At 44.6% G+C, this 27,866-nt stretch overlaps 1 protein-coding gene across 1 annotated transcript in view; it reads right to left on the bottom strand.

Annotated features, from left to right (window-relative positions):
• Positions 1-39: 39 nt before the first annotated feature.
• The window catches only part of jarid2b (jumonji, AT rich interactive domain 2b), a 112,934-nt gene continuing 85,107 nt past the window's right edge, over positions 40-27,866 (bottom strand). Inside the window, exons 5-18 of the mRNA XM_037094072.1 lie at positions 23,424-23,636; positions 19,290-19,534; positions 11,948-13,421; positions 9,784-10,352; positions 6,244-6,336; positions 5,923-6,041; positions 5,754-5,824; positions 5,536-5,650; positions 5,321-5,426; positions 5,026-5,208; positions 4,156-4,286; positions 3,308-3,494; positions 2,781-2,888; positions 40-2,596 (exon numbers count right to left, since the gene is read on the bottom strand). Coding sequence (XP_036949967.1) covers positions 2,363-2,596; positions 2,781-2,888; positions 3,308-3,494; positions 4,156-4,286; positions 5,026-5,208; positions 5,321-5,426; positions 5,536-5,650; positions 5,754-5,824; positions 5,923-6,041; positions 6,244-6,336; positions 9,784-10,352; positions 11,948-13,421; positions 19,290-19,534; positions 23,424-23,636 — 3,848 coding nt within the window. The 3' untranslated portion in view covers positions 40-2,362. The remainder of the gene's footprint in view (positions 2,597-2,780; positions 2,889-3,307; positions 3,495-4,155; positions 4,287-5,025; positions 5,209-5,320; positions 5,427-5,535; positions 5,651-5,753; positions 5,825-5,922; positions 6,042-6,243; positions 6,337-9,783; positions 10,353-11,947; positions 13,422-19,289; positions 19,535-23,423; positions 23,637-27,866) is intronic.

Genomic DNA, 27,866 nt, shown 5'->3' with positions numbered 1-27,866 from the left:
AAGTCCACAAAAAGAGACACAAAGCAGGTTGGAAAGAAGTGACAGTGAATTGTCGGTAAGTTTTTATTAAACCTTAAGTACAAACTGCAAAAGTAAAAAACTGTCAATATAACCAACATGAGACTCTCTTTCCGAGTGGAGGGAAAGGCCGAGATGCGGCACTAATAAATTAAGTCACCAGAGACCCCACCGTGAGCAAGTAGTTTATACTGTAGAAAATGGAAGAAACGAACAAACAACAAAAGAGAACTGAAAAACAAACAAAAAAAATCCCATCAGAATAAAATATATTGTAAGGCCATAAAAACTTGACAACCACTTTTTATTATGTTGAAAACACCCGACTTGGTATTTCATTAAATAGTCCTAAAACAGTTCAGTCTTCTGCGAGGGACGACAACCAACAAACTGGATTATAGGATTTTTCCTTGACAGTCACCACTGGCAAGCTCAGTGCAACATGAGTAGCTACTACATTTTTGTTGAATTTTCAGTAATGAAAATGTAAAAACCCATTTTTTTTTTTGTGAACATCTCTTTTTTCCCTTTTCTTTAAAAAAGTAAAGCTAAACAAACAACTAGGTTGGGGGGGGCAGTCGTTGGCTACTCAATATCTTCTTTCTTAGTGATATAAGCAGCACTTAAAATTTTTATACACGTTTACCAGAGCAACCCTGTAAGCGTCATACTCACACGGATGAAGAAAGGGGAAATGTAAGGCTTTTTCTTCATCAAGCACTCTCCTCTGGAACTCTTTTCTCTCTCCTCTATTCCTTCCTTCCTTTTCTTTCTTCCTTAACCCCAGAAAAAGGCTCAAGTATTTAAAGAAATTTACAGGATTATGTACAAAAAAAAGTTGATGTTTTGTTTGTGTTGGACTTTTTCCTCTCTCTAAAAAAAAAAATCACTCATATCTGGAAAAGGGGGAAAAAAATGCAAAAGCCAGAAAACAATTAAAAAACAAAAACTTGGATTTGATATTTCACATTTTACACTCTTTGACTAGTGGCTCTACTTGAGATAACACATCAGATCAACAGAAGTAAAAAACACAAAATAATAATAATAATATAATAATATAATTAATGTTTACTGGTACAGATGAAACAAGAGGACTGGAAGAATGGAATGTTAACACGATTGCACATCTAGAACCAGAAAAGCCTGAAAAGCCTTTCTGCCCTGTGGGGTGGGGGGAGCGCGAGCTAGCTGATAGCAGACGCCAACCCCCCAGATTTTAAATTTTTTTTGTGTTGTTATACAGTAATTATAACCAACAGCACCAATAAAGTGGATCTCCTCGCTAAGTTTCAGGCACAGTTTTCACTTGCTAGCGAAGGAGGGATCCCTCCATACTACCAGGAAGTGAGGCGAGCGAGGACCTTTCACAGGTCGAGCAGCTGTAGCTCTGCCCCCTCTCACATCCACCAACGAACAGAAACATCCACAATGACGAAAAAAAAAAAATACACAGAAGACTTCTTGCCCAAAAAAAAAACTAGCAAAAAACAAAGCTAAAATTCAAAATAGAACTTGTAAAAACATAAGCCAACCAACAATAAACCAACATCGTCTGTCTTTCAAGTTTTTACCTCACGTCACCACCCCCGCCTTTAAAAAACAAAATGATGCAGGAGCTGCATCAAGATAGAATAAAATCATTAAAAAATGGACTCCTCTTCCTTAAACCAAGGACAGAGGGAAACTTTGGGTAACTACTTGATGTCATTTTCATTTAAAACAACTGGGGAGAAAAACTAAAGGCCGCCTTTTTTCCATTTGTCCCATGTTCACAGCTGAGTGACGCGTGATGAGAGGGGAATCAGGTTCAGTCTCAGGGGCGACATGAGGGCAGGAACAAGTGATGCAAGAGGAAGGTAACAAATGTAACCCATTGCAGTTAAGGGAGGACATGTGATGGAGGTAAAGGGTATAACAGGGCCCGTCGAGTCTTGTGTTACACTTAATGCTTGTAATGTTGTAAAAGGACGACTTCATGAGGGACGTGGGATTCTAAAATCATCCAGAATAAATTCTTCTTTCACACTAGTGCAAAAAAGACATCTTTCTTTTCTTTTTTTTCCTTTTCTTTTCTTTTTTTTTTTTTTAATAAACAAGCCTAAGGGGGGAGGTGAAGATTTTTTTTTTTTTTTGGAGGGGGGGACTGAGGTCAGGTGAGGGGGATTTCCAAAGCTCAAAAAATCTTAAATATTGGGTGGTGGAGGAGGGATTGATAGTGACCCTGCTCAATGTTTTAAAAAGAAAAGCAGCCAAAAAGAGAAAAAAAAAACCAGGGGAGTTTAGAAGGTTCGGGGCAGAATGTGGGCACAGCGCACCAGGCGGTCATGTTGAGGCGTCCCCCTCAGGACACAGCAGCGGCCTTGGGTATGTGGCTGGAGGACAGGCGTGCCAGGGACACCTCCACGGTGGCGCGCTTTCGCGGGCCCCGCTTAGCCGGGGATGCTTTGGGGGGGCTTAAGCCGTGGCAGGGGTCCCCGCCTCCTCTACTGACGACAACTCCTCCACCGACGCCGCTGCTTCCATTCTTTAACATGGCCCGGCCACACACCTGGTTCACCAAACTGTTGATCTGTTCCTGAATGGGAAAAGCATAAAAGGTAAAAAACTTAATGTGGTAAGAATTCACACAGCAGGAATTACAGTGTTCATGCTGAATTATCCACTTCCTGGAGCAGAGCCCTGTTAACCTAGCCGATGTCTCCCCCGTCTGGACGGACAGAGAACTGACCCACAGAGAGAAAAAGACGGCGGCAGCTCACCTCATCGTATCGGTACATCATCTTAAGACCTCTGCAGGACTTGTGCTTCTCCACATAGCGCAGGGCACACTCCAGACAGAAGACCACGTTGTCGGTCTCCTGAACCACCTGCACAGACAGAAAGCAGACACCCAAGCTCAGAGATCTCCCCGTAATGAGATCGCGAGAAACCTGATGAATCATTTAAATGTCTTTCACTCTGACTTTATTACGCCACTGGCAAGTTATCGAGATGCATATATTACAGTATTATGCGAGTCACTTGGATAACATCATTCTAAAGTTTTATTAAATTTCATCTTGGCTTGGATACTTTTGATCTAGCGAGCCATTAAAAAGCACAAGAGAATGTATATGAAACCATTACAGTTATTGATGATGTCACGACTATTTCCTGACTCCGAAACTTTCTTATAGGACATTATGAGAAGTTTGTTTCTGTGTGCAATGGAAAATAACATGTATTCGAACTGGCACTATAGCATCTTGGAAAAATAATCCATCATTAAGCTGCCGTCTGCTCTCACCATGGACAGGTAGCAGAGATGCTGACAGATCTGGCAGCGTCTCTCCGAGGACTCCAGTGCCAGCCATTTCCCGCGGGGCTTCTTGCGTCCCTCACTGGGCCCCAGGCTGCCGTCGTGGGTGCCATAGCGGGCAGAGGAGTGCAAACCTGCCTTGTAAAGTTCCTGCCGTTGGCGCATCTCTATGTTCCTGTTGGACAAGGAGGATGTTTCATAAGTTCAATGTGCTTTTATTGCTTCAGAAAATTATGGAGAGTGGGACATCCTCTCATGAAAAAAGACCAGCATTTGCAGAAAGTGAAGACTTATTAAACACTGTGAAAGGTGCACTATGCAGTTGAGGATGGCTTGTTTATATGGAAATATCAAATAACGACTACGTTTGTATTATTACCATTACAATTTTTGTAAATTTCTGTTTTTTTTTTTTCCTGAAACTACATAGCACCTTTAAGTGACATTTTATTTATAACCTCATCCATTAATCACAAGAAAGTGGAAATAAATGGTCTATATCACTTTTAACATGTTTCCCTTATGAATAAAATTGCAAAAAATTGTACCTGTTTTTTGCATATGTGTGTATATTATTTTTGTCAAAAGGTACCAACACTTCTATTACAATCAGAGTTTTAACCCAAAGCTGCACAGATGTTAACAATATTACAAATGTTGTATGTGTTACTTTTTCTATGGGTTATTAATAAAAAAAAAACCATTTTCTGTGTAAAGGGCCTTTTTGTCTCTTCTGCTGTGGCATCAAAAGTATCACATAATTTTTCATGGCAAATTTGTATAAAAGTGTAAATTCTGGTATTGTGACAACGTTGGTGTGCGTCGCTGCGCCCTACCTGAGGTCTTTGAGTAGGGTGGAGATGGTGGTGAGGAGAAGGCCGTTGTCCCTCTTAGATTCAGCTGTGGCGATCTGGTACAGTAGCTTCTCCATGGAGAAGGGTTTGGCTATACGACGACACTTCAGGTCCTGCACCATAAAAAATAAATCAGTTATTATACCTTTCAATGCATTTGTTGGGAATCTTTTTATGTCTCAAAATCCAAAAGACTGCAGGAGAATACAGTAGAATTATTCCACATCTCTGTGCTCCGATCAGTGTTTCTCGTCCTCATTTTTTTTTTTTTAAAGAAAATGTTGCAGCACAGCGAGTCGTATGAATGTCATATTACCCTTGAGAGCAATTTCTGCTGTGACTATGAATACAATTGCATTGCTGAACGTATACGTTCTTCCATCACCATAATACCCATAATGACAGTAAAGAGCATTTTCCTCTCCACTATTACTGCTATAATGAGGTCCAATGGTCCATAGGCCTGCCCCATGATTCTTAAAAAATATATAAATACACCCTCTGGAGAGACTTCCAGCTGCAATTACTCCTTGAATTTCAGCACATTGGCTGATTAGAGAATTAAGCTCCAGGTTTTTAGTTAATTTATCCATTTCAGTTTCAATCAAATCCACATAAATCAGAGCTCTAACTGCCAGTGTCCACAGGGGGCCAGTGTTGTGAGGCATTACAGAGCAGCAGAGAAATAAAACACATGTCAGGTGAAATGTGTAATACACAGGCAAATATTTTCCTTTGGATTCAATCTTTCAGATTTACAAAACTCATACTGCATAATAAGTTTTCCACACATGTCATTATTTATCACGGCAGCCCTCGAACTGATCATTCCACACAAATTCATATGCTGACCTTTGCAGCCTGGTAACCCAGGTTCATCCAGTGCGGTGTGGCAAAGTGCACCGTCTCTGACACGCTGTAGCCACAGCACACTTTAGAGACGAAGGCACCGGGGTAACAGACCACAAACTGGCCGCTCCGCTGGACCGTACGGTAAACTTTGATGCCTTCGCGGCACAGCACCTCTGGAGAGATCTGGGGGAACAAGAAAAGAGTCGAGAAAGACAAAGTGTTACGTTTGGGAACCTGTTTTTCGGAATTGAAGTGGCCAAAGAAGGACAATTCTTAAGTGGAGGACAACACTGACCATGATGTTCTTCTCCAACATTTCTAGTCCTGGGGTGCCATTGGCCTGAAGCAGTGTATGGACCACCTTGTCCAGCTTAGCCTTCTCCTCAGCAGGGACAGAATACCTGCAGGAGGATTAAACAAAGACAGAGACATCAGTTGACTGTCCACAGAGTGCTAAAACAAACACACACAAAATGAGCCAGTGATGATGATAAGCCAGTGAGTACTTACCAAATGCAATCAGCACCAGTGTGTAAGTAATCAATATATGGAAGGCGATTTTGGTCTCGAGACCAGCATGAGGTAGAAAAGACCATGCCAATGTTAAGCCAGGGAATGGTCACCCCTAGGTGGGTTTGAGAGAGAGAGAAACAAGAGCAGAGGTTATCACACGGTAACAATGACAGAGAGTTTGAGTTCGCTCTTGAGCCGCATTTACGTCTTCTTACCAGGCACAGCACCCAGATGCCTCAGAATGGATCCAGAGTTATTGGGGAGGACAGTGAGATTCCATCCATGTCTAAGGAAGAGAGATGAGGAAAAGTTTATTTTAGAGCTAGAACAGAGTATTTCTCAAAGTATTAAATGAGTGCGCTGTGAAGTCCATGAGCTGCTTACTTTGAAAATGGCTCTGATTTTCCTGTGGGGAAACCACTGCCATGTGTACTAGTGTCCACTTTCCCACAATGCACCGCCACATGGCTGTCTCTCTGCTCCACGATCCTCCAGTACTCTTGCTACGAGAAACAAAAAGGAAAGGAAAGCAGATGAGTGGAAGAATGCAACAAGGTCCTCGAGAAAACGGAAGATCTCGTGACTAAGTTTCAGATAAACATTACAACAGTTCTAATGTTTCTTCTACAAGACATCTAGTAAAAAAAAAATACAAAATGTCAATGCAATTTACATTCAGTACAATCAAGGTGTTAGCATGCTAACCTCAACATCAGCAGCCCCTGGTTCCTTGTTAAAGCACATGGTCATGGTGTTCCGAGCTATCCTGAAGAAGTTAGTCAAAGACACCGATTTCCCCTGCAACAGAGAAGCGTTAAACATCATGAGTCACGGCGCGCAAAAGGAGGAGAGCAAGTCAAAAAATAAATCCAGATGTCACTCCAGGGCCTGAACAGCCTTTTTTTTTTTGCAGAGGAAAGTATTAAACCAAGTATTTCCAGACTGTCCAAGCCTTTATCTCGCTGCATCATTAGTGTGAAAAATGTGGTTAACAGAATCCCTTAAACCCACAGCGATCACTGCGCAACATCACTTTGTTAATCTTACCAGCTGTTCATAGTAACTTTAATTGGATGTTTTGAGGATTCAGGATCATTTAATGCTTGCCAAGACAACAGCAAACAAGAAATCACAACAGATAGTTTCATTGTTTGAAATATGAACAGATGTCCGGTATAGACAGTGTAGAAAGTAGCCAAAAGTCATACCTGAGTAACAGTAAAGATATGTTGAAATATTACTTTGGTAAACCTGAAAGTCACCCATATGAATGGTAGTTGAGTAAAAGTCTAAAAGTGTCTGATATGACATGTGCTTAAGTAATCATTTTCTGGCAAAAAATCTTAAGTCTCGATAGCAAAATTCAAAAGAAATCAAAAATCCATTTACATGTGTGTCTAAACTGTACACTGTTGACTTGGCAGTACAGGCACCACAAAGTTGGACTTAAGCACAGTTCTTGAGTAAATGTACTACATTCCATCACTGGGTGTAAATGAGTGACTGTGTCGATGAATACTAGATTACGTTGAAAATCAAACATTTTTCAAGGACAATTTCAAATTCAAGCACACTGTGAACCCTGACAAACAAAACTGTTGAGATCCAGCACATTCAAAACTTTAAAAAGAACCGCACAGACCCTGTGAATCAAACATATTTAAGGTCGACAACAGAGACAGCCGTGCGTGTACTGTACGCACAGAGACAAATGGATCGACTGTACATGTGTCAGTACGCGTCTCCCCTGGACTTGACCCCTACTCTCATGGACGCTCCGGCTCCCAGAGACGCTTTGAAGGTTGCCATAAATCTTCTCGAGATGCACAGACCCTGTTGAAAGATGACCTTGCGGATTCTTTATCCTCGCAGTGACAGTGGATATTTCTTTTTTCTCCCCCTCTCCGTTTAGGTGTCCAGATGTTTTCAAAAGCGGCCGACCTTATTACAATTTCTACAATAGCTGCAGGATTGTAAAATAATGCAGTCAAATAATGCAGTACAGTAGTGACCTGACAAGATGTTCTTCATGTGAGTTAGTCACGGCACTTATCCAGGCCTTTTCCTGCTGTAATTAGAGTTAATTACACCCTTGACATGCACTTTGTTCCCGCGATAGAAAAAGTGAAATATAACCTCCACTCGGGGGGCCGCTCGTGATGAAAAATGCATACAGATCTGAGCCGTGGAGAAAAGTGATGGGTCGTATTTGGACAAGCCTGTCCTGTCAGGACGCTGACAGCCATTCAAATGTCACAAGGCTGAATTGTACCTCTATAATTCAGAGGTCTGTGGACTGTACTGGGTCAAGTCTGTTGACAATATCTCAGTTCTTCAGCCTGAGGTCAACCGGAGGGATTTAGTTACCGAAGGAACTGGGACGGGGAGGGTGGATAAATCAAATGGGATCTACATTTGATATGGGTGCAGTGTGACTAGAGAGCCAACACAGAACAAACTTATCTTAATTACTGAAATAATTACTGGCACGGCAAAAAAAAAAAAAAAACTGTGCACACAAGCTCTTTGCAAATGAATACGCAGCTTTACAGTTTGACACAAAGAATCCTGAGCCTTTGCATTGATTGACTGTACGTGTTTGGGAGTTGGCAAGAGGACAGAGCGCGATCGAGAGAGAGAGGGATCATCCACAACGGCACTGGAGATTCACGGGGAAATAGCTGAGAGCAAGGGCACGAGCTGAAGGAGAGGAGCCGTGGGGCGAGGGCCGGATTAAAAAGGAGCTGAAGGGCGGAGAGAGTCGGAGAGAAGGCGGAGTTTGAAGTGAGGGGGGGCGGGACAGAGGCGAGGGGAAGGGCTGGTTCAGGGGCTGCCTTCTCTCTGACCTACATTTCAGCCAGCCAGAATCAACACAGCTGCCAGCAGGCTGTGGAGGTTGGAATACATCCACACACACACACACAAAAACAGGACTACTGACCACCACACACACAAACACAGACACAGCTGCACTGAAATATGTAACAAAACCACAAGATGTTCATGATACAAAAACCTCTGTCCCTGCTATCGCATCCAAAAGCAGATCTTTACAGTGCAGCTTCATGACACTTTAACGTGTAGCGCTGCCTGTAAACACTGTGCAAACCTCCTGTGTTTGCTTTTATAAACCACAGACTATGAGAGTATACAGGTTACGGTAGTTATGGTAACAGTTAACATGGTGTGCTGTGATGGTTTATAGCACAGCTCAGCTCCTTCTGCAGAGTGGGAAACTTAAGAACTGGCACAGTCACATCGTAATACTGAAACTTTAGTGCTGGTACTGTGAAAGTTGTGCAACGCCAGTCTTGATTCAGAAAGCAGTTGCTATAGTTGCCATTAACAGTTTGTTAAACCGAAGGTCTGAGAAACTCCTGACAACGGATGCCAACAAAATCTAACAAACTGACAGCCGGCTGTCAAATGTCACTTCTTCCAACTTTCAATTTGATGTGATACAATGAGGTTTGTCATCAATTATGATGTGGATATAATGACTCAGCCGGTAAAGGCGAGTATTAGGACAAGTAGAACAGTCTGATAAGGTCAGAAAATGACATCACTTAACTGTCATGCAGCCTTCAAAACCAGGAACAGACCACAGTTATACCCTATCAGTGTAATTATAATATAAATTATATTATAAATATTCTATATGTATATCAAATAACTTATTAGAACCTCAATTCTTAATTTCTACATCATCAGAAAGATTTTCTCTCCTCGTGACTTTTTAAAAGTGAAATACTGACATCTAGACTACAAAAATATTACTAAACTACACTGAAAACATAAAATGAGCATAAACAAGTCACTGGAGTTTTCATGCCTCAGGTCAAATCCAGTAACAAGTCTGTTAACTCCTGAGTCAAAGTCCAGCCTCAGAGACTTGAGTCGAATCGAGTCCACATTTCTGAATTAAGGAGATTTGAAGGGCGTCTTTGCCATGAGTCATGTTTTTGCGGACAAAATTAAAACCAAGGGCAGCCGTGATGAGGAGACAGGCCGGCCAAGAGGAAAGCAACATCCGAGCTACTGCTAGTGCAAAGACTGTAAATTCTAAAGAACAACTGGCCCTGAAACAGCAGTCAGCAAGAGTTAGAAACAGCACTCAGTGACCTCACATCATAAAACCTCTTGTAAAAGGAAAACAGTTACGAAAAGAGAAGATACACTTACGTGCGTCTTGTCTGTATGCTTCAAATTTGTGGCATAAACAGGTAATGTCTTCTCCATCCTCACCTTGTTAATACATTTGTGCTGGTCAATGAGAACGCCACTGTCCTCTTCTTGCTGCTGCTGTGGCGGCTGCGGCTGCTGCTGCTCCTCCCCGTGCTGCCTGTCCTCTTTGCCTTGTTTTTCCTGAGCGAAGAGCCGGCGCCGGCCCGCTTTGACCTGAGCCTCCAGCTCCTTCAGACGGTGATACACTCCATTGGTGCGGTGGTTCCCTGTCGCCCCTCCCACTACCCCACCTACTAGCCCATTCTTGGGCTCATAGCGTGGCAGTACCAGCGCGCTAGGTGCTGAGGAGTCCGAGAGGCCCTCCAGAGGGCCCCGGCGCGACTCCAGGTTCTTTTTCTCCTGCAGCACGCCGTCCTGCAGTCGGAGGCGCTCCTCGGCACTGAGCGAGTCATAGGAGAGGATGTACTGGAGATAAGCCTCCTGCAGCTTGGCCAGCCGGTCCTGCGCCGACTTAGGGATGCGCAGAAGATCAGCCAGCTTGGTCCACTTCTTCAGGTCCATCACCTGCTGCATGCCGCCCATGTCATTGATGAGCTGGAAAAAACGTGACAGGTCCACTTCACAGCCACCTGCATGGAGCAGAAGGACACGGAGAAGGTTCAGTTGGGAAAAAGATGAAGGGTGAGCTTTGCGTTGTTAAAGGGGCACTGTGAAGTTTTAAATTTAAACTCAGAATTTTTTTGCAAACTATGAAATATTATAATCATATTAGAATATTGCCAATCTTTTAAATCCATAATTGAATGAACAAACTGTTCTCAGGGGAAAAAAAGGCCATCAGAACAGTGTTTGAAGCTGGAAATGTGGCAGGGTCCGCCAAATATAAACAAAGTAAACCAGTATGAAATGTATTCATTTCATTCCGTCATGAATATGGAGAGTTTGTTCAGGCATAAAAAAAAAAAAATCATTCAATGAAGATATTCATCTTCAGATTTAAATTTCTTCCCCAAAATGTACAGAGTGCACCTTTAAATATAACATTTGTGACGGTTCCAGTAGGACACCATGCGTCTCAGGCTAACTATAAAAGCACTCAAAAGTGAGAAAACTCAAAAGTGAGAAAACTTGAAATGTGGACCACCTATGTATACATAGATTAGTTTCCCATTTTCACTTGTTTGAACTCAGGTTTTGACAAAATGACACAGAAATCAAATCAAGACTACGGCCATCTTGGAGCATCTGCTCTTTTGGCAAAACATGCCATTTCATCCAGGCCAGTTCACTTTATTTGAAACGGCCAATTGAGCCATCACCTTTCAAAATGATCCGAACATCACTGCGCCAAACAGACACAAATTGTACTAATGTAGATCTGATCTGCTGGGCACAGTAAAGGAAGTCATTTGGAACAAGGCGATCCTGGCCGGAGACTCGCTGCTCTGGCTCAGTGGCTGCCAGGTCTCTCTGGCCAACAGTCGCATACCAACTGTACTCACACTGGGCTAATCTTAACACAGCTGTATACAACGGCAGCAAACACGGCACGAACCAATGCAAAGCTAGTAAAATTAACGATCACTTATTGGTGTCCATGGAGTACATACATACCAGAAAGCTCGCGCATTGGGTTTCTGTCTACCTGGGGCTATTTAAAGGCTCATAAAATGCTGATGTCATTGGGAGAAATGGAAGGTGACAGGACAATCTGGGGGGGGAAGTGTTGTTTTGGTGCCCCGTCAGGCCCTCCGCCAAATGTTTCACATTGTTACTGTCATCTATAAATGGTAAAATAACACCAGGCGGGGATGCAAGTGAAGCTTTCAGAGCTCTGCTGATACTGAAATAGGAACATTTGTGATGCTTGCTCGTAGCTGCTTTTGTAACTCATGCAGTGTCACGGTTTTATAACCTGCAGGATGCCGACAAGGTAAGCAGCACTTTTTTGTACATTATCATCCTTTGATGCACCTGTATAGAGTTATCACTTTGGTGTCTTCACATTCAAGAAAAGCTGTGAGGGGGGAAAACCACAGGTCTGAGAGAAGGCCTCAGTTTGGAGGCTTGTCTGGGTTTATTTCACTCCAAAATCAATAGTTCTGGTCCAGTGTCTGCAGGAAGAGACCTGTGGCTTACTGCTGAGCTAATTCGATCAATTTGGGAAGCTTTTCTTTGTGCGCTCGTACATGCACACGTGTGTGCGTCTCTTTGGCTCACTTACCAATGACAGGTGGCTCGTCCATGGTAATGCCCTGAGATTTGAGGTGCTTGCGGATGCAGGCCAGTCGCTGCACGTTGGGGCCCCAGCGCCGGCCCAGCATGTGGACCCTCTGCACCTGTGTAACAAAACGCATCTCCTCGCTCAGCTTGCACTCTGGCCGCCAGTCTGGAGGCGGCACCACGCGACACATGCCAGCCGCCTCGGCCTGTTCCCTCACCGCATCCAGGTACACCAGGGGGTCCAGGAACTCCCGCGGCACTGGCCGGAAGACGGGGGCTTCGCCCAGCGCTGCCCAGCCCTCTGGCCTGCTCCGCTGGCGCTCCCACTCCTTCTCCTGCTCACGCTCCTTCTGGCGTGTCAACTCTTTCTCGCGCTCCCAGTCCTTATCGCGGTCAGCAGGCCGCGGCGCCGCCGGTTTGAGCTGTCCCGGGTTGTTGGACGAAGCGAGCGGAGAAGAGGTGGTGGAGGAGGACACAGAGGTTTGTTGGGGGTCTGAGGTAGTGCTGGCACGACTGGGGTTCTGTGGGTGATTCTGGCCCGATGAAGGGGAGGAAGAGGAGGAGCTCCGACTGTGAGACCTGCTCTGCTGCTGCTGTGCTTGTCGAATCAACATCAGCTTGCCAGCCGATGCCCGCTTGGGTCGCTGGTTCACCGGCTCCGCACTGGCTGCTGGTGTAGAGGGAGTCTGTTGAGGAGGAGGAGGAGGAGGAGGAGGAGTGGGAGGTGGATGTGGCGTAGCAGGTGCAGTTTGTTTAGGAGAGGGGGGTGTTTCTGATTCATGTCCATTAGAAAGTGGAGTGGTAGGGGTGGTGGTTTGTGTGGCAGCTTTCTCTTGATTGGCCACCTTCTTGCTGCTGCGGGTCTCCAGAGGCGCCGGTTGAAGCTTGGCCTTCTTGGCCTCGTTGCCAGTGGTTTTGGCTTTCTGTTCAACAACCCCTGTCCCCACGGAATTGAGCACCACCTCCAGACGCCGCTTGGAGTTACGCAGTCCCTCTCGACCTGGGCACTCGCCCTGGCCCTGCTGGCGCTGCCACTGTCTCTGTCCGTCCTCCTTGGCCAGGGTGTTGTGCCGCTGCCCGTTTAGCCTGCCGTTGAGGCGGGGGCCGGCAGCAACATTGTGCAGCCCATTGGATAGTAGCACCTGTTTGCGGGTTTTTGCATTGCTGTGGTGGGCTGGTGCCGCTGCTTTTCCTGAGTTGGCCAGCCCATTGCTGGCTGCTGGCTGGCTGTGCTGATTGTGATTGTTCGCTGACGATGTTGCCGAGGCGGCGCTGTTGTGTTTGTTGCTGCTGCTGAGTTTGGTTTTCTTGCCCAGTTCTTTCTGTTTGGCTTTGGTGTAGGTGACGTGGCCCTTGGACACGGTGGCTGTGTACTTCTTCACAGTTTTGGACGGCAGTCGGAAGTCGCGGCTCTTTTTGGCACCACCAACAGCTTGTGCCGAGCCTGCTCGCGTCAGCCCGTTCACTTTAGAGACCTGGGATGAACACAGAAAGGTGGAGAAGGATTGTACGCATGAGATGAGAAGGATTAAGAATCTATATAGACAAATGCTGCTGATCAATTATGTATGCAAGGTAAAAGGGAAATATCTTAGGAAAAGCAGGAATCTTTGCTGGAGGGGAACAGGTTTTAATACGCTGATAACACTTCTATTGATCAGATGTCTCAACACATAAATCTCAAGGTTAAAAATACAATCCATCAAAGATAGCAAAAGCTTCCCAAAATTCACCCACACGCAGATACAATTCTATAATCAGAAAGTACAAGAAGACACAGGCAGGGGCGTGGGCGCACCCACACTCCACATTGAAAAGGACAAAATATTCAGATGCTCGCGCTGCAGTAAACATTTGGCCGGCCAGACCAGAGCCATTTGTGGAAACCTACGCTATTCATTAGAGAACCAATCAACTGCCTTGATTACTATACTTCCAAACGCAGTTCACTTTTGTAAACTGCAGCTCAGACTGCTGTCAACACAAAGGCCGAGGTTTAGAAAAGGATATGTGCAAACCAAAACCAAAAACCACTACATCCCGAGATAAACAACAGCTCCTAACGGGTAGGAAAAAAAAAAAAAAGCGACTGGGACATGAGAGGGCTCCATGGTTTCTGCTAGCAGATGGCTGGACAGTATGAGGTAGGAGGTGGGGTCAGTGGGATGGAATAAAAACCCATCCGGGCACATAATAAAAGCCTTTTATTTGTCATGGGTTTGCTAAAACGCTATAATTCTATTTTTGTGCTATGAAAAAAAGGTCCCGTGTGTGTTTTGTGTGCTTGTGTGAGTGCATGTGTGTGAGAGACAGAGAGAGAGAGAGAGAGAGAGAGAGAGAGAGAGAGAGAGAGAGAGAGAGAGAGAGAGAGAGAGAGAGAGAGAGAGAGAGAGAGAGAGAGAGAGAGAGAGAGAGAGAGAGAGAGATATGAGTGAGTGTTTATGAAGTCTTTGAGGCTCCCAGCTGTAGATCAGAGGTTTGGTACAGTGGTGTCTGGCTCAGTGTCTGCAGCTGTGGGAAGAAACATGGTCACCCTCTGCCTCAGTGCAGAGAGCCTTACAGCTGGGTCGTCCATGTTAAACTCCACTGTGCGACATTAAATTGTGTAGGGGACTCTGACTGACTTCAGTCCTCACGTTCCGCTTATATTCTCCCGTATGCATTTCTAAGAATATCCACTTTCCTCCCGCCCTCTCCCTCCTCGTCTCCATATTGTTTTCATGGCCCACATTTCAGTTGCTGCTGTGAGTTTCTCATTCCATTTTCCTTCTCCTACTTCTCGCTGAATGGTGTGTGTGTGTGTGTGTGTGTGTGTGTGTGTGTGTGTGTGCATGTGTGTGTGTGTGTGTGTGTGTGTGTGTGTGTGTGCGTGTGTGTGTGCGTGTGTGTGCGTGTGCGTGTGCGTGTTAGAGAGAGCCGGCCCAACAGTATTAAGAGCTCTTTGTAGCTAAAGAACATTTGGTAGATAATATCTAAGTAGGTTGAGCAGGAGGTCTGATTTCTCAGAGAGCAAATATATCTTCATGCTTTTATTCTGAAATATCTAAAATGATGTGTGCAAAAAAGACATTTTTTCCTGTTGTTTCTGTCTGGATGCATCTTAATGCAGCCTTTAAACTGCAAATGAAAAATGGCCTTTGGACCAAATCTGTCATGACTGTCCTCAAGCAGTTGTAGCCTAAACTTCTTACTTTTACTGAGTAGAAGAACTTGAGTCTGCACTTCTATTTATTCAAGATTCTAGTTTTACATGAGTACCTGTATTTCTATTTGAGTAAAGAATGTGTGTACATTTGCACATAAGTGGAGCTGCACCTTCTTACATTATTTAAACTTACAAATATGCCATCATGTAGCCATAATCGTCATTAGAATACATGCAAAAATGTGCATCTGTAATCATGTTTTGTTACAGTATGCGTTTGTCTTTCTGTCCGGACCAGCTGGAGGTGAACCACAGAAGAAAGGAAGCAGGAGGGACGGGAGAGATGGAGTTATCAATCACAGTCTGGGCGCCACAGGAGGGAGGTGACAGCCGGCCCATTGACAGGTTTGCCTTTGAAGGGCTCTCGTGTCACACTTGTGTGTGTTTGTGTGTGTGTGTGTGTGCACACACATGTATTGTATTGTATTGTATTTGTCTCAGGTGGTGGGGGGGCCGACACAAAGACCAGGCCATTAAAAGATAAGGGGGGACTGAAACCTAACCCCGCCTCCGTCAATCATGTCCCCCAAAACACACACACACACACAGTGACATGGAGAGAGGGAGGACAGAATGAATTGAGGAGTGAGGAAGGAAAGAAAAAGCTGTACACTATCATTATCATTGTATATGTTACATAAGAATATAAAGGAGCATTATATAGTTTCGGAGAAGAATTTCAATATTTACAATATTAATGAGGTATAAACTCAAAAATATGTTTCTTTTCCATAACTGAATAAACAAGCTGCTCTCAGAGGAAAATAAGCTCCCTAGAACACTGTCTGAAGCTAGAAAGGTGGTAGGGTCCGCCACATATAAACAAAGTTTAAAAAAGAAGGCAACTGTGTTGTCAGTAAGGTCAGTCATGAAAATGAATAGTTTGTTTACTTGGTTTGTTTAGACATAAAAAAAATCAAAAAACAAAAAAAAACTAGTGAAGATCTTTCTCTTCTGATTAAAATGTTTTCCCCACAACTACATAGTGCACCTTTTAATTACCCATCTGATAACTAATCTCTCAAAGTTCAAGCGGGTGTATTTCATCTCTATCAGTCAAATCAAAACAAAGTGACAGTTTTAGTGCCACACCGACGCTGAAATAGGAACTAAAATGCTAAAGCAGCAGTTGCTCCGAGTGCTGCTATATTTGTCCTGCCACAGTCTGCTGACAAAGCGTTGGAGCTGAGAGACACGCTGTCATGACCGCTTCCTGCCACAGGAGGGCTCAGCGCGCCGGCTCCCTACGGCGAGAGGGGGGCCTTGGCAAGTCTCCCTCACTTTTCTCTCTTTAATTATTTGGTCTGGTGGAAAAAAGGAGGATGGTAAGAGAGTGTCGATGAGAGGAGAGAGAGAATATGTGCGGCAGAGAAAAGACACGGCTGGGGATGAGAAAAAAAAAAGAGAGAGAAAGAAATATGTGAAAGGATATGGAAATTCACTCCTGCTAACAGCCACTGGCAGAGAGAATTCAGACAGAAATGAGAAGGACGACGAACAGAACAAGAAAGGAGCTGAAGCCAAAGGGAAAAAATAGAACACACACACACGCACACACACACACAGGCGGCAGTTCTGGAGTGGATCTCAGTCGCATGTGAGCAGTGAAGGGGAGGGGAGGCGGGAGGGAGAGGGAGGTGGGTCTAAGATGACATCATGTGTTGCTATAGCCCAGCTGAGGCCTGGCAGGAAGATTTTTTAACAGGCAACATCTGCAGGAGCCGGCCCTGAGAAGAAGAGGGGGGGAAGAGACAGATAGATGGAGAGAAGGCCAGCCAGAGGAGAGAAGAAGACAGGAGAAAGTTTAACCCTTGCAAAGCCCTGCTGACTGACGAAAGAACGGAGATGTGGAAGCGGTTCGGTCCGTCACACACATTTATACGCAACATGGGACCACGAGAGCTGGGACTGATCAGCTCTGTATATGTTTGTGCTTCGTCTGAAGTCAGTAATCCTTCTTGTTTTTCGCCATCTCTCCAACACAATCCTCCTCACCGTGATGGACTGTAACACACCATGAAAATAAAAAAAAAAAAATCATGTAACCACTATAAATTTGGGCACATAATGAATGCTTGACACAGCTCAATAGTGTGTGACACACATCCATCTCATGTGACGCAATGACAATCAACGGGTTAAATCCTACGCTGAACTATAAATCAATTCCTATGCTGGAGTCATTTACGGCGTGCCTGGCGGAACACCTTGACGGCAAGACATAAATCCGGCTTAAGCCTTCTTTCCCCTCTGCTGTCTTATTAGGGCGCGGTGCGATGCGGCCCTGGGCAGGTTGACTTTTAAGCAGCTCGAGAAAGGTCACCGCAGCACTAATAACACACACAATGCAAAAAAAGGATAAATAAATACATAACTTTAATGAAAGTAACAGGGAGAGATCTGCTAGCTGAGAAACACGATGAGGTATTGATTGAGTGCTTGATTCGGTTTGTTTGTCATCTTCTGTAATCTTTAAAGACGTTGTAGTATTATGAGGGAGGTTAATTGAGGATGATGGAGGACAAGCAGCCAAACAAGAAAGTGCCGAGTCCTTTTCAAATGATGCCGAGTCGGCTAAATGGTTTGGCCCTGCACGCCCCACCTGCGCTTGCAGCTGCGTGCAGCTGCTGGGCCTGCTGACATCCCCACTTTTGTTATTTAATTAAAACGGATAGAATCGTATTGTTTTATAAAAAAGGTCCTGTTCCGGCGAGCGTGTTTTGTTGATACAAGCCGCTATTAAATTTGGGAGAAGTGAATCGCGGTGAATTGAATTATGATAATGTCTTCACCCTCCGGTTTTACACACACAACCCCCTCGTTCGTTTTACGGCTACATAATCACTTAACCTTTTATATGGCTTAGCCTGTATTTTCACAGTTGGTCGTGGGTATAAATGTGTGTGTGTGTGTGGGTGTGTGTGTGTGCACGCGCGGGTCTTGAACACACGCGGTTAACACACATACTGTTCATGCTAATTGAAGGGAGAGCGAGGAAAGGGAAGGAGAAAAAAAAAAAAGCACTAATCCTTCCAAATGATTGGAGCCATGTTGTCAAGGGCAAGATCCGTCTGTTTGACACTGGAGCAGAGAGAGGGAGAGAGTGGAGCGTGAAGAGAAAATGAGTGACAGAGACAGTGAGAAGCGGTGATATAACGAGAGAAAGGTAGAGCGAGAGTGCAGGAGGAGAAACAAAATACACACCATGAGAGGAGTCAAAGGAATCGCGCAGGGGTGCCAGCAGTGATTTGAAAAGGGAGGGAGAAAGAGCATGGAAGAGGCGCAGAACAAAAGACGAGTGAGTAAGTGAGGCTGAAGTTTGTCTTGGCAGGCAGTCGCTCTCATTGAGATTCATTGTTGGTTTTTACTGGACAACTCCAGCCACTTTAAAAACCTGAGGCATATGCCGGAGTCTGCAAATGGCAACAACAACGAAAAACAACAACACTGGATAAAGAGCCTGCATTCAACAGGAAGGGAAAGGGTGGGGGGGAGGAAGTGGAGGAGGAAGCGAAGGCGGCCTCAGCGGACAATCCCTTCCGACCGGCTGATGTGACCACAAGTATGACAGATTTCTGACTGAATCTCCTCCTCTTCTTCTTTCACTTTGTGCGGCTCCTTGAAACCTGCTTAGCGCCACAGAGAAGGAGGCAGGCAGGCTTTCACAGCCCCTAGCCAGCGCTGCTAAATATAGCTGCAGTCACGGCAGGCCAAAACACAATCATTACTCTCCCAGACACAATGGATGGAGCAGGGGAGAGGAGTTAAAAGGTGAGGAGATGAGAAGATAGGAGCTGGCGAGACGAGTAACAGGAAGAGCACAGAGAAGGAGAGAACCGGCAATGAAAAAGCAAATTTAGGAGGGAGAGTGGAAAGGCACAGGAGGAGTTTGGAGAGGAAGATAAAAAGAGGATTTGGCAGATGGCTAAATGAAAAGAAGAGTCGAGAGAGCGGAGGAAGAAAATGGGCATTACAGCCAAACAAGCATGCAGAGTATTTCCACATTATCTCCAGTTGTAACACAGCTACCCTGAACCATCCACCTGCCACAGAGGTGTTCCTACAGGAGCAAACTTCCACAAAGTCCTTCTTCTTTCCCTTCTGTGTCATCTTACTCACACTCTTGGCCATACAGTACCTGTTTGCGTAGCTCCTCAGCAGCCCTCCTCGGCGGCAGTCCGTTGGCAGAGCCTCGCGCGTTGGCCAGGGCCTGCTGCTCCCTGGCGTGCTCCCGCGCCTCCGCCCGCTCGCTGCGCTCCCTCAGGAGGGGCGGTGGTGGAGGCGGCGGAGGTGGCAGTGGCGGGGCGGGCGCGTCCCTGCCATGAGTTCCCGCCTTGGGCCTCGGACTCTCCCTGGTCCCTGCCTTACTGTGGCTGTTGAACACTAGAGAGGAGAAACAAGAGGAAGATTTCTTAAAAGGACATATGACCCTTGTTTTTTTTTTTTTTTTTTTTTAAACATTTCCTGTGGATAGGTTCTTGTGCACATACTAAAAGAAGCTCCACTCTCCTACAGGAAAAACTGCTCCTTAAACGCCTCGTCAGTAGTACCGCCTTTCATTCTGTGACTTTGTGACGTCCCACCACATTCTCAATAATTTAAGCCTAGTGGTTATTTTGTTGATCATTTTAGTTATATACTTAAAAAGGTGCAATATGTAAAAGGTTTTGCTTAAAACATTTAGGTAGCAATATTGTACTGTCACTTGAACAGTGATGATTAACTGGTTTTTACCTATATATCTTTTCCCAGGACAGGATCTGCAGTAAAGCTTTGCATGACCCATTCTTCAGATTTAGGTACATGTACACATTGCAAGTTATGCAACCTCGCATAAATTCCTAATGTGCACAACAAGCCGAAAGTGGATAAATAAAACAACAAATTAAGCCCCTCTAAAGAAAACAAGACACTGTGCAGAGACCCTATAAGGTTGCAGGGTATAAATACCCTTAAAAGGACATACAGTATACTTTGCTTTTTCAGGCTACCGTCTACCTATGCCAACGCCAATATGTGGACACAAGTCTCCCCTCTCCCGTAGCGCAGAATGGCTCATAAAACCCCTGGCACCAAACCACAACGACCAAGTGGAAAAGCCGCACAAACATTGGAGTGACAGGCTTTTGGCTGACTTATAGGCCTCAATCAGTAAACTATGCATGATTTAAGGCGTGTATGAAAACGTCTTTATGCTATATGTCAATGAACCTGTTCAAAATGGACGTGGACTACATCGGCCCCCGGGGGATGATGCTAAACGAGTCGAGCGGGAGCGAGGCAATTAACATACACATTCAATAGCTCTCTCTTCAGCCTTTATGAGGCTCAATTTAAAGTTTCATGGCGTCTTAATATCAACAGGCAGCAGGCTGTGTGGAAAGAATGACAGCAGGCCAAAGCGCACACAGAACACTTATGGTCCGCATGCAACGCGCTGAATATACAGTGTAGTCTGGTGTTAGACAACATGTGTGTGCATTTTGGGGCATCAGCACGTGATTCCGTCAGAAAGTGTGTATGTGTGTGCGTTGTCGGTGGGTCTCTCGGGCTCCTAGCTTGATGAAAAATAAGAGAAATCCTGACATTTTGAGAAGTGAGCTAAGCAAGAAACCGGGCCCAATAAAAGCTGTTTAATTTAGCTATGTCAACATGGCACACGGCCGAGCGAGAGGGAGAAGCGGAGCAGCCGAGGGCTGATGAATGGCCTACAATGTCGGGCCTTTCCTGTCTCTCCTTACCTCCCAGAATAAAATGTTTCTCTCTCTTTTGCTGATTCTGTTTCTCCTTTTTTCCTCAGCTACCACCCCCCTCCTCCTCGAGAGCCCGTATAACTATGCTCCTGCTGGAGAGTGGCCCACGCTGCATATTAAAGTGTCACGTTTGACACCAATCTTAATACCGCAAAATGCAGCAAGGTGTGTGTCTCTGTGTGCCTGTGCTTGAGCATAAACACTGTGTCAACACTGGAGCAATGACCCAGTCCTGACTGTGTGCACACCTATGTGTAAACGCTGCACTGTCCTTAACCCCCTCATCTCTATTGTCCTCTACAAAATATATCTGCCTATTTCCCTCTTATCTATTTATTTAACATATCGCAGTGAAGGCGCCAAGCTGCTTTGCAAACAGTGCTGGTGTACGAGATAAGGAGTCTAAGCTGTCCGAGTGCGCATAACAAGCCCGGATCCGTTTAAACAGGTTTCAGGATCCTGCTGTTGATGCTCCTTCTACAGTCAGCGCATATGTACAGTTTGTGTTCCAAACTGTAGCTGCACATGTTCCTGAAACACAGAGAGAAAAACTATATGTGGAGGTAGACACCGTCGGTGAACTCTACAAAGGCAGTGCACAGTTCTCCGCGAGTTCAGCCCAAGCAAATCTATGGACCTCTCTCCCTGCTTCTCTCTTAATCCCACCAGTCTCCCTCTCCTGTCTCTCTCCTCCTCCACATTCCACTCGAGAGGATGACAGAGGAAAGAGCTGAGCAAAGCGCTCACCTTTTGAACCTTTCTGGCGGCAATCCTACAGACTGAGGAGGGAGCGAGGGAGGGAGGGAGAGAGAGAGAGTCAGAGAGGGCCAAAGGGAGGAACTGTGAAATCCAGCCCTTGTTTCATGGGGAAACGCCTGGCCGGAAGGATTGTATGTCTCCCAAGTCTGGCAGAGAGGGAGGGCCTGCAGGCTCAACTTGTTTCTTATTAGCTCTCTAAAAAGACTGGACGTCTAAAACTAAAAAAGATGGCTTTAACAGATAGAGTCCAAATAATACTTCATCTATCGGCCGAAGCACACACATATTTTGCAACAATCCCTCAAATGTGGTTATCAAACATTAAATGTGCAATATGTAATACATTAATTAGAAACTGTTTTGAAAAAAATGTTCTTAACTTCAATTAAATTTATTTTGGCATTTAGCAAGCTAACTAGCTAGCGCCATCCTATCCCAATCCAGTTCCAGTTCCAGTTCCTGTGCTAGTTGGTGTAAACACCAACACTCTCCTGGTGCTCTGAGCTCACAGACCACCTGATGCACGACTAACCAAGCTAACTAGCCAGCAGCAGCTCTAGTTAGCAGCAGTCACATATTGCACATTTAATAATAAGAAACTTCATTGTCTTAAATTATGTCTATGCTATGAAATAGTGCAACCTCCTAGCTCCCTAATCCTAATTCAACACAAGCATATTTTTATGATAAAGTTTCAATATCGTCAGATACTGGACAACAGTCTCCATTTTATCAACCCATTTAATTCATCAAAACCCTTTTTATCAAAGATTTTGTAAAATCAGGTGTTAGTTTTCCAATTCAATTCGAGCCATTTAAGCAGTGAAAATTGTTGAGGTTTTCCTCATTTGCAAATTGAGACGCACTAAAACAGAGTTAAAACACTTCAACCGCACAATGCTCAGTGAAAACAAGTGCACACTGAGATGCGGATAACAGAATCCAGTCTCTTGATTAGATGAGGATTTCTGCAGTGTTCTTGTTTTAATCGTCATCAATGTCGAGACTGTGAGCGAGTCTCCTCTCACGGGCCCAATCGCATGCACGCAGTTTCCTAAATGTTGTGCACCAAGTGTGTGTATGTGCATTCATCCAAGTGCCTATGTGCCCCAAGGGCTGTACTGCGTGCATGTGTGTGTGTGTGTGTATGTGTGTGTGTATGTGGGGGTGTGTATGTGTGTGTCGAGGGCCCTGGACAGCTGTTGCAGTGTGTGCATAAACACCTTGTTAGGGCTTAGCAAGCTAAGTGTTAATTGGGGTGGAAAGAGTCGATGTGCTGCTCTGCTGTCCCATGTGACTAACCCAGACTCTGCAGTGGAAAACAAGATTGCAAACTTAGGAAATTGCTTACACACAAACGCAGACAAGCACTACTATGCCGTCTTCTGTCCCATGACTCATTCCGAGCTCCTGTTTGGCCCAAGGTTTTTTTTTCTCTTCCTGCTCTTACATTTCTCCATCTTTCACTCTCTTAAATTCCTTTTCCAAAATGCATCTTTCCATTCCTCTCTAGTCGTTCTGCTGCCGCATTACGCGCCGCTCCTCTTCACCTCGCTCTTCATCCATCTCTTGCCCTTGTGTGCCATATGTCTATCTCCTCTTCACTCTCTATAATCCCCCTGCACGTCGCAATCCTGCTTGTCTTCTCCTCAGACAGTACATACAGACAAATCTGCTCCTACTCATGAATGCATTTCCCATCAAGATCTGGGAGCATGCAGGAAAGGCGTCCACTCTACACTCCACTCTCAGGTCCTTACCGTGCCCGTTGAGCGGCTGCCTGGCGGGGAGCTTGCCCTTGCGCGGCGTCGAGTGGCACGAGGAGGAGGCCGAGGCCTGGCTGCTGCTTCCCCCGCCGTGAGAGTGGACTCCGTTCCTCACCTCTTCCTCCTCCTCCTCGTCCTCCTCCTCCAGGTCCTCTTCCTCCTGGGAGCTTCCGAAGTAGGCCATGTTGCTGGGCAGGGCCGATGAACCTGAGTGCAGAGAGGTGGAGGAAAAGAATAAGAATGTGACAAACATACTGAGAAAGAAACAGCTTTCATTTGTAATACATCATCCTACTTGATACCCCCCCAACTGGACAAAAATGCCTTTTTTTCATCCTAAAATCTGACATTATCGATGAATCAACATCACCATGTGAGTGTTGAAATATTAATATAAAAATAGAAGTTGCTCAAGCGCTTGTGAATAATGGTGATTGTGCTGCCGCCTTTTCATCTCTTATTATCTCAGCTGGTGGCCTATTGATGCTTTGTAAACTGCTCTGCGTATAGCTGCTCCATTGTCACGTTCTGAGACGCGTGCGCACGCTCGCACACACGCACACGCTCAAAACACATATACATAATCAAGGACGTGCACAGAGCAATGTTGGAATGATCGGCAAGACGATGACAGTTTTACTTCAGCAGTTTGTTCTGTGTCAGAAAAAAAAACACAACTTAAATCTGCGTCTTTGTCTTCATGATTTATCTGTCGACCTTGACCTTTGTTTTTGGTGTTAGTCTTGCGTTTTGGAAATGCCAAAGTGAGACATTTGTAATAGTGGCAGTGGTGGTACATATACAGTGCAGGAGTGCAAAGCGCATTCTAATAGCTCGAAGTAAAGCCAGAGAGCACTGGGAGTAAGTAACAGGCCGTCTTCCCACAGAGACCCTCGATGTTGACAGCTTTATTGAGACATATATATCGTACAAGCGCTCAAATATCTAACTCTGTAAAAGAGTTACTTTAGAACCCAAAAGAGTCGGTGCTGAGCTAATCCAAAATCTGTCGCTCTCACTCTTCCAAACAGGATTACTGTCAATCCCCCATCCCCCCCCCACCATTGGAGAAGAAAACCGACGATCTTTTCACTTTCCTCTCTCCGTCACACTCAATCACGTTCATTGTCATCTCAGAGAACTCTAGCTCAATACGTGCTGGAAGGAGGAACATGGTGTTTTGGCAGTGGATTGAGCCTATAATGTTACCTCAGTTAGCTGAATGTAGACACACACTCGCGCTCGTAAAAAGGTCATAAAGCCCAAAGCTATGTTATTAAATCTCATAATGTTGCACTCGTAAATCAGTGTGCAAACAGCTGCTTCAGTCATACAGATGCAGGGATAAAAAAAAAAGAAAAAGAAAAAAGAAACAGAGGCAGATTTGGAGAGTGTAGCGGCAGTGACTGGCACTGTGTTCGGACAGAAATAGACACATCTACTTATATACACACACACACACACACACACACACACACACACACACACACACACACACACACACACACACACACACACACACACACACACACACACACACACACACACACACACACACACACACACACACACACACACACACACACACACACACACACACAACACAGTTTCTTTTCCGCCATTTTGCTGCATCATGCCTCGGGTGCTTCCAGAAACATCATAAAAAATAGTTACAGGAATATGCTGATCTCTGCCACAAATAAAACAACAGACCAGGAGAACACTTTATTGCTTGCGAGTGCGTTTGCTTCTGAACTGGTTCCTGCTAGGGTTGCGTGTGGACTTTCCAGTGGCTCCAAAATAACTTTTTACATTGGTGTGCCTAAAAAATATCTAATAGCCCAAATCAAAATGCTGTGTTAAAGGTGCAACATGTAAGAATTATGGTTTAAAACATTCAGTAACAAAGTGTGAAGATATGTCAGATTTTATGTTATGTTGTCTGTACTGTGTTGAAGAGCTATCTACTTAAGTTAGCATGCTAACCAGATAGCCTGGGCCCCATCCAAAGTTTCTGTGCTTTCACATCCCTGTGCCCCCGGCACTTAGTTTGGACTGCTGGCTGCACTTTAAAGCAGTTACCAGTGAATGATAGCTACAAATAGCAGCAGTTAACCTGGTGATAGCTGTTTGAGTATGAATTCTTACAAGATACCAATTCTTACATATTGCATCTTTAAGGTTGTGATGGCTCTGCATAGAATAAGGCAGCAGGACCATACAGACATGCAAGATGTTTACATTAATGTACAAAATGTAAATAAAATCTCACTATTGGCTGACAAAACAATCAACAGAAAATGTGTTTATAGGCTAAAATTTGTTCTAGGGCAGCTGAAATAGTTTTACAGGCTACATTTTGAAAATCTGAAGCTCACCCTTGCAACCAACGAACAAATTTGGTTGCGCTTGACAGATTCTTTGGTGCACGTGCAACCAAAACAGTCACAACCTGGAGCCTCACAGTACTTGTACTTTTTGCAAGTATGAGTATCGTCCAAGTATAATGTGTTAACATCCAGGAAAAACCAAATTTGCCAGTCCTAGAAAAAATAAATCTACTGCAGCATAGCATGAGCAACTACTGTGATTTTACAGTGTTTTAAAGAGCATTAATGGGAAGCAATATATGATTATGTGTCAATTAAAATAAAGCTAAGCCTCTGAAAAATGGCTGAATTTAACTAGCCTGCATTAAGCTATACAGATTAAAATGAGAAAAAGCAAATTAAGAATTTGCCAGGCCAGTTATTTAATTAGAACTCCTGTTTTGGAGGGCGCCAAATACTTATCTTAGATTTCACACATTCAATACATCATTAAGTGGCTTAATAAAAATGTAGAGATAAAACATGTGCAGCAAAATTATTCAATTACACAGGAACAAGCCAGAAAGCAGCAGTAAAATGTCACGAGGTCTGAAGAGAATACGCTCAGTCATAAGAATAACGTGATGTGGAAGCACACAAACACATTCATCAGTAGAGAGTACAGCACACTAAACATCTGTGTGTCAGTGTGAGGATCCATTCAATACTTAAGTGACACCCTGACTAAGCTCGGGCTTTCCCTAATGACAAAGGAGACATGGTACAAGGCTTAACTGGTGCTAACCAGTACCACACAGACCAGTGTACCATTGCACACTGCAGCATCCTCTTTTTAAAAACAGCCTCCACTGCAGAGCTATGAAACTAAAAACAGAAAGTTAAAGGGTTTTTTTTTGGGAACACTGGAGCGTGAAAGCCAGAAAATCCCATCAAGCTGCTGTAAATCTTAAACGACGGTGATTTGATGGATTACTTGAGAACATCAAATAATAAGCATACTGAAATCATTATTCCAACTCTCTTTTCTAAAGCATAAGCTACATCTGTGAGCTTAGATTAATTATCACTTTAAAGCGAGCTAACTGCTATTAATGGCCAGCTGGGGGACCCGTGGTTACCGCACGTCACGTTGAATTTATTTTGAAAGCTTAAGTTTAAACTTCATACTCCTAAGAAAAGCTTTTACACAGTAAAAAAAAAAAAAAGAAGAAGAAGGAGGAAAAAAATAGAGCCTGGTAATAATACATCTTGTTGTGCCTTGGATCACAGTTTTCACACTGCAGCTCTGCCAGTTTCTAATTATCTCCTCTGAGATTTGAAGAGGGAAAAAAATGTGTAGAGGCAGCAGATTCCCACAGCAGATAAAACGAGTTTTACCTGCTCTCTTTAACTTCTAAAGGAGGTCTGTAGGGCAAAAAGTAACTGTTCAACAACACTGAAATATGGCTTTTACATAATCCATAGTGACCCAAGCAGCATGGGAAAGATTCTCGCACCATGTCTGGTTAAAGAAGCCCTCATCACCCACGCCTAGTGTGTGTTTATTCTGTGGTTTCTTGGCACACAGCATCTGAAGTAGGATGTGGACAATTATAAGTGGTTGAACCTGACTTCGTAGCAGAGTACAATTTTCAGGCCTCAAAGCGAGGTGACCGCAGCACACATACATGAAGACACGCGCGTGTGCACACACACACACACACACTGCACAGACATCTCATTTGTCTTGGCGACAGAGCAAACGCTCCTCTCTTAGACCAAACAAACACACCGGGGCGGCGCACACCGGCCCAATCAGCTCCTAATGACTTGCTTCATTAACTAAATGGCTGTAATTTACTGGTCTGAACAGGGGTCAGAGGGCCAATGGCAAACAGGCCACAGCTCCCGGGGCAGAAATGGAAGGAGGAGCGTGTGTGTTTCTAAGGGGGTGCAGGGAAGAGGAGATGAACAAGTGAAATGTTTAAATACATTTGTGGAAGTGTGTGTGTGCCTTTACAGTACTTCTGTCCATGGAACCATTAAAAAAGGGCACATTCATTGATGAAGTATTACATCCTGTACTTAAGTAAAAGTAGCAGTACTACGGTGTAAAAATACTGGGGGA

This window comes from Acanthopagrus latus, chromosome 3 (assembly GCF_904848185.1).
Source record: "Acanthopagrus latus isolate v.2019 chromosome 3, fAcaLat1.1, whole genome shotgun sequence".
NCBI classification, from domain to species: Eukaryota; Metazoa; Chordata; class Actinopteri; order Spariformes; family Sparidae; genus Acanthopagrus; species Acanthopagrus latus.
This window is presented reverse-complemented; position numbering and strand designations above follow the sequence as displayed.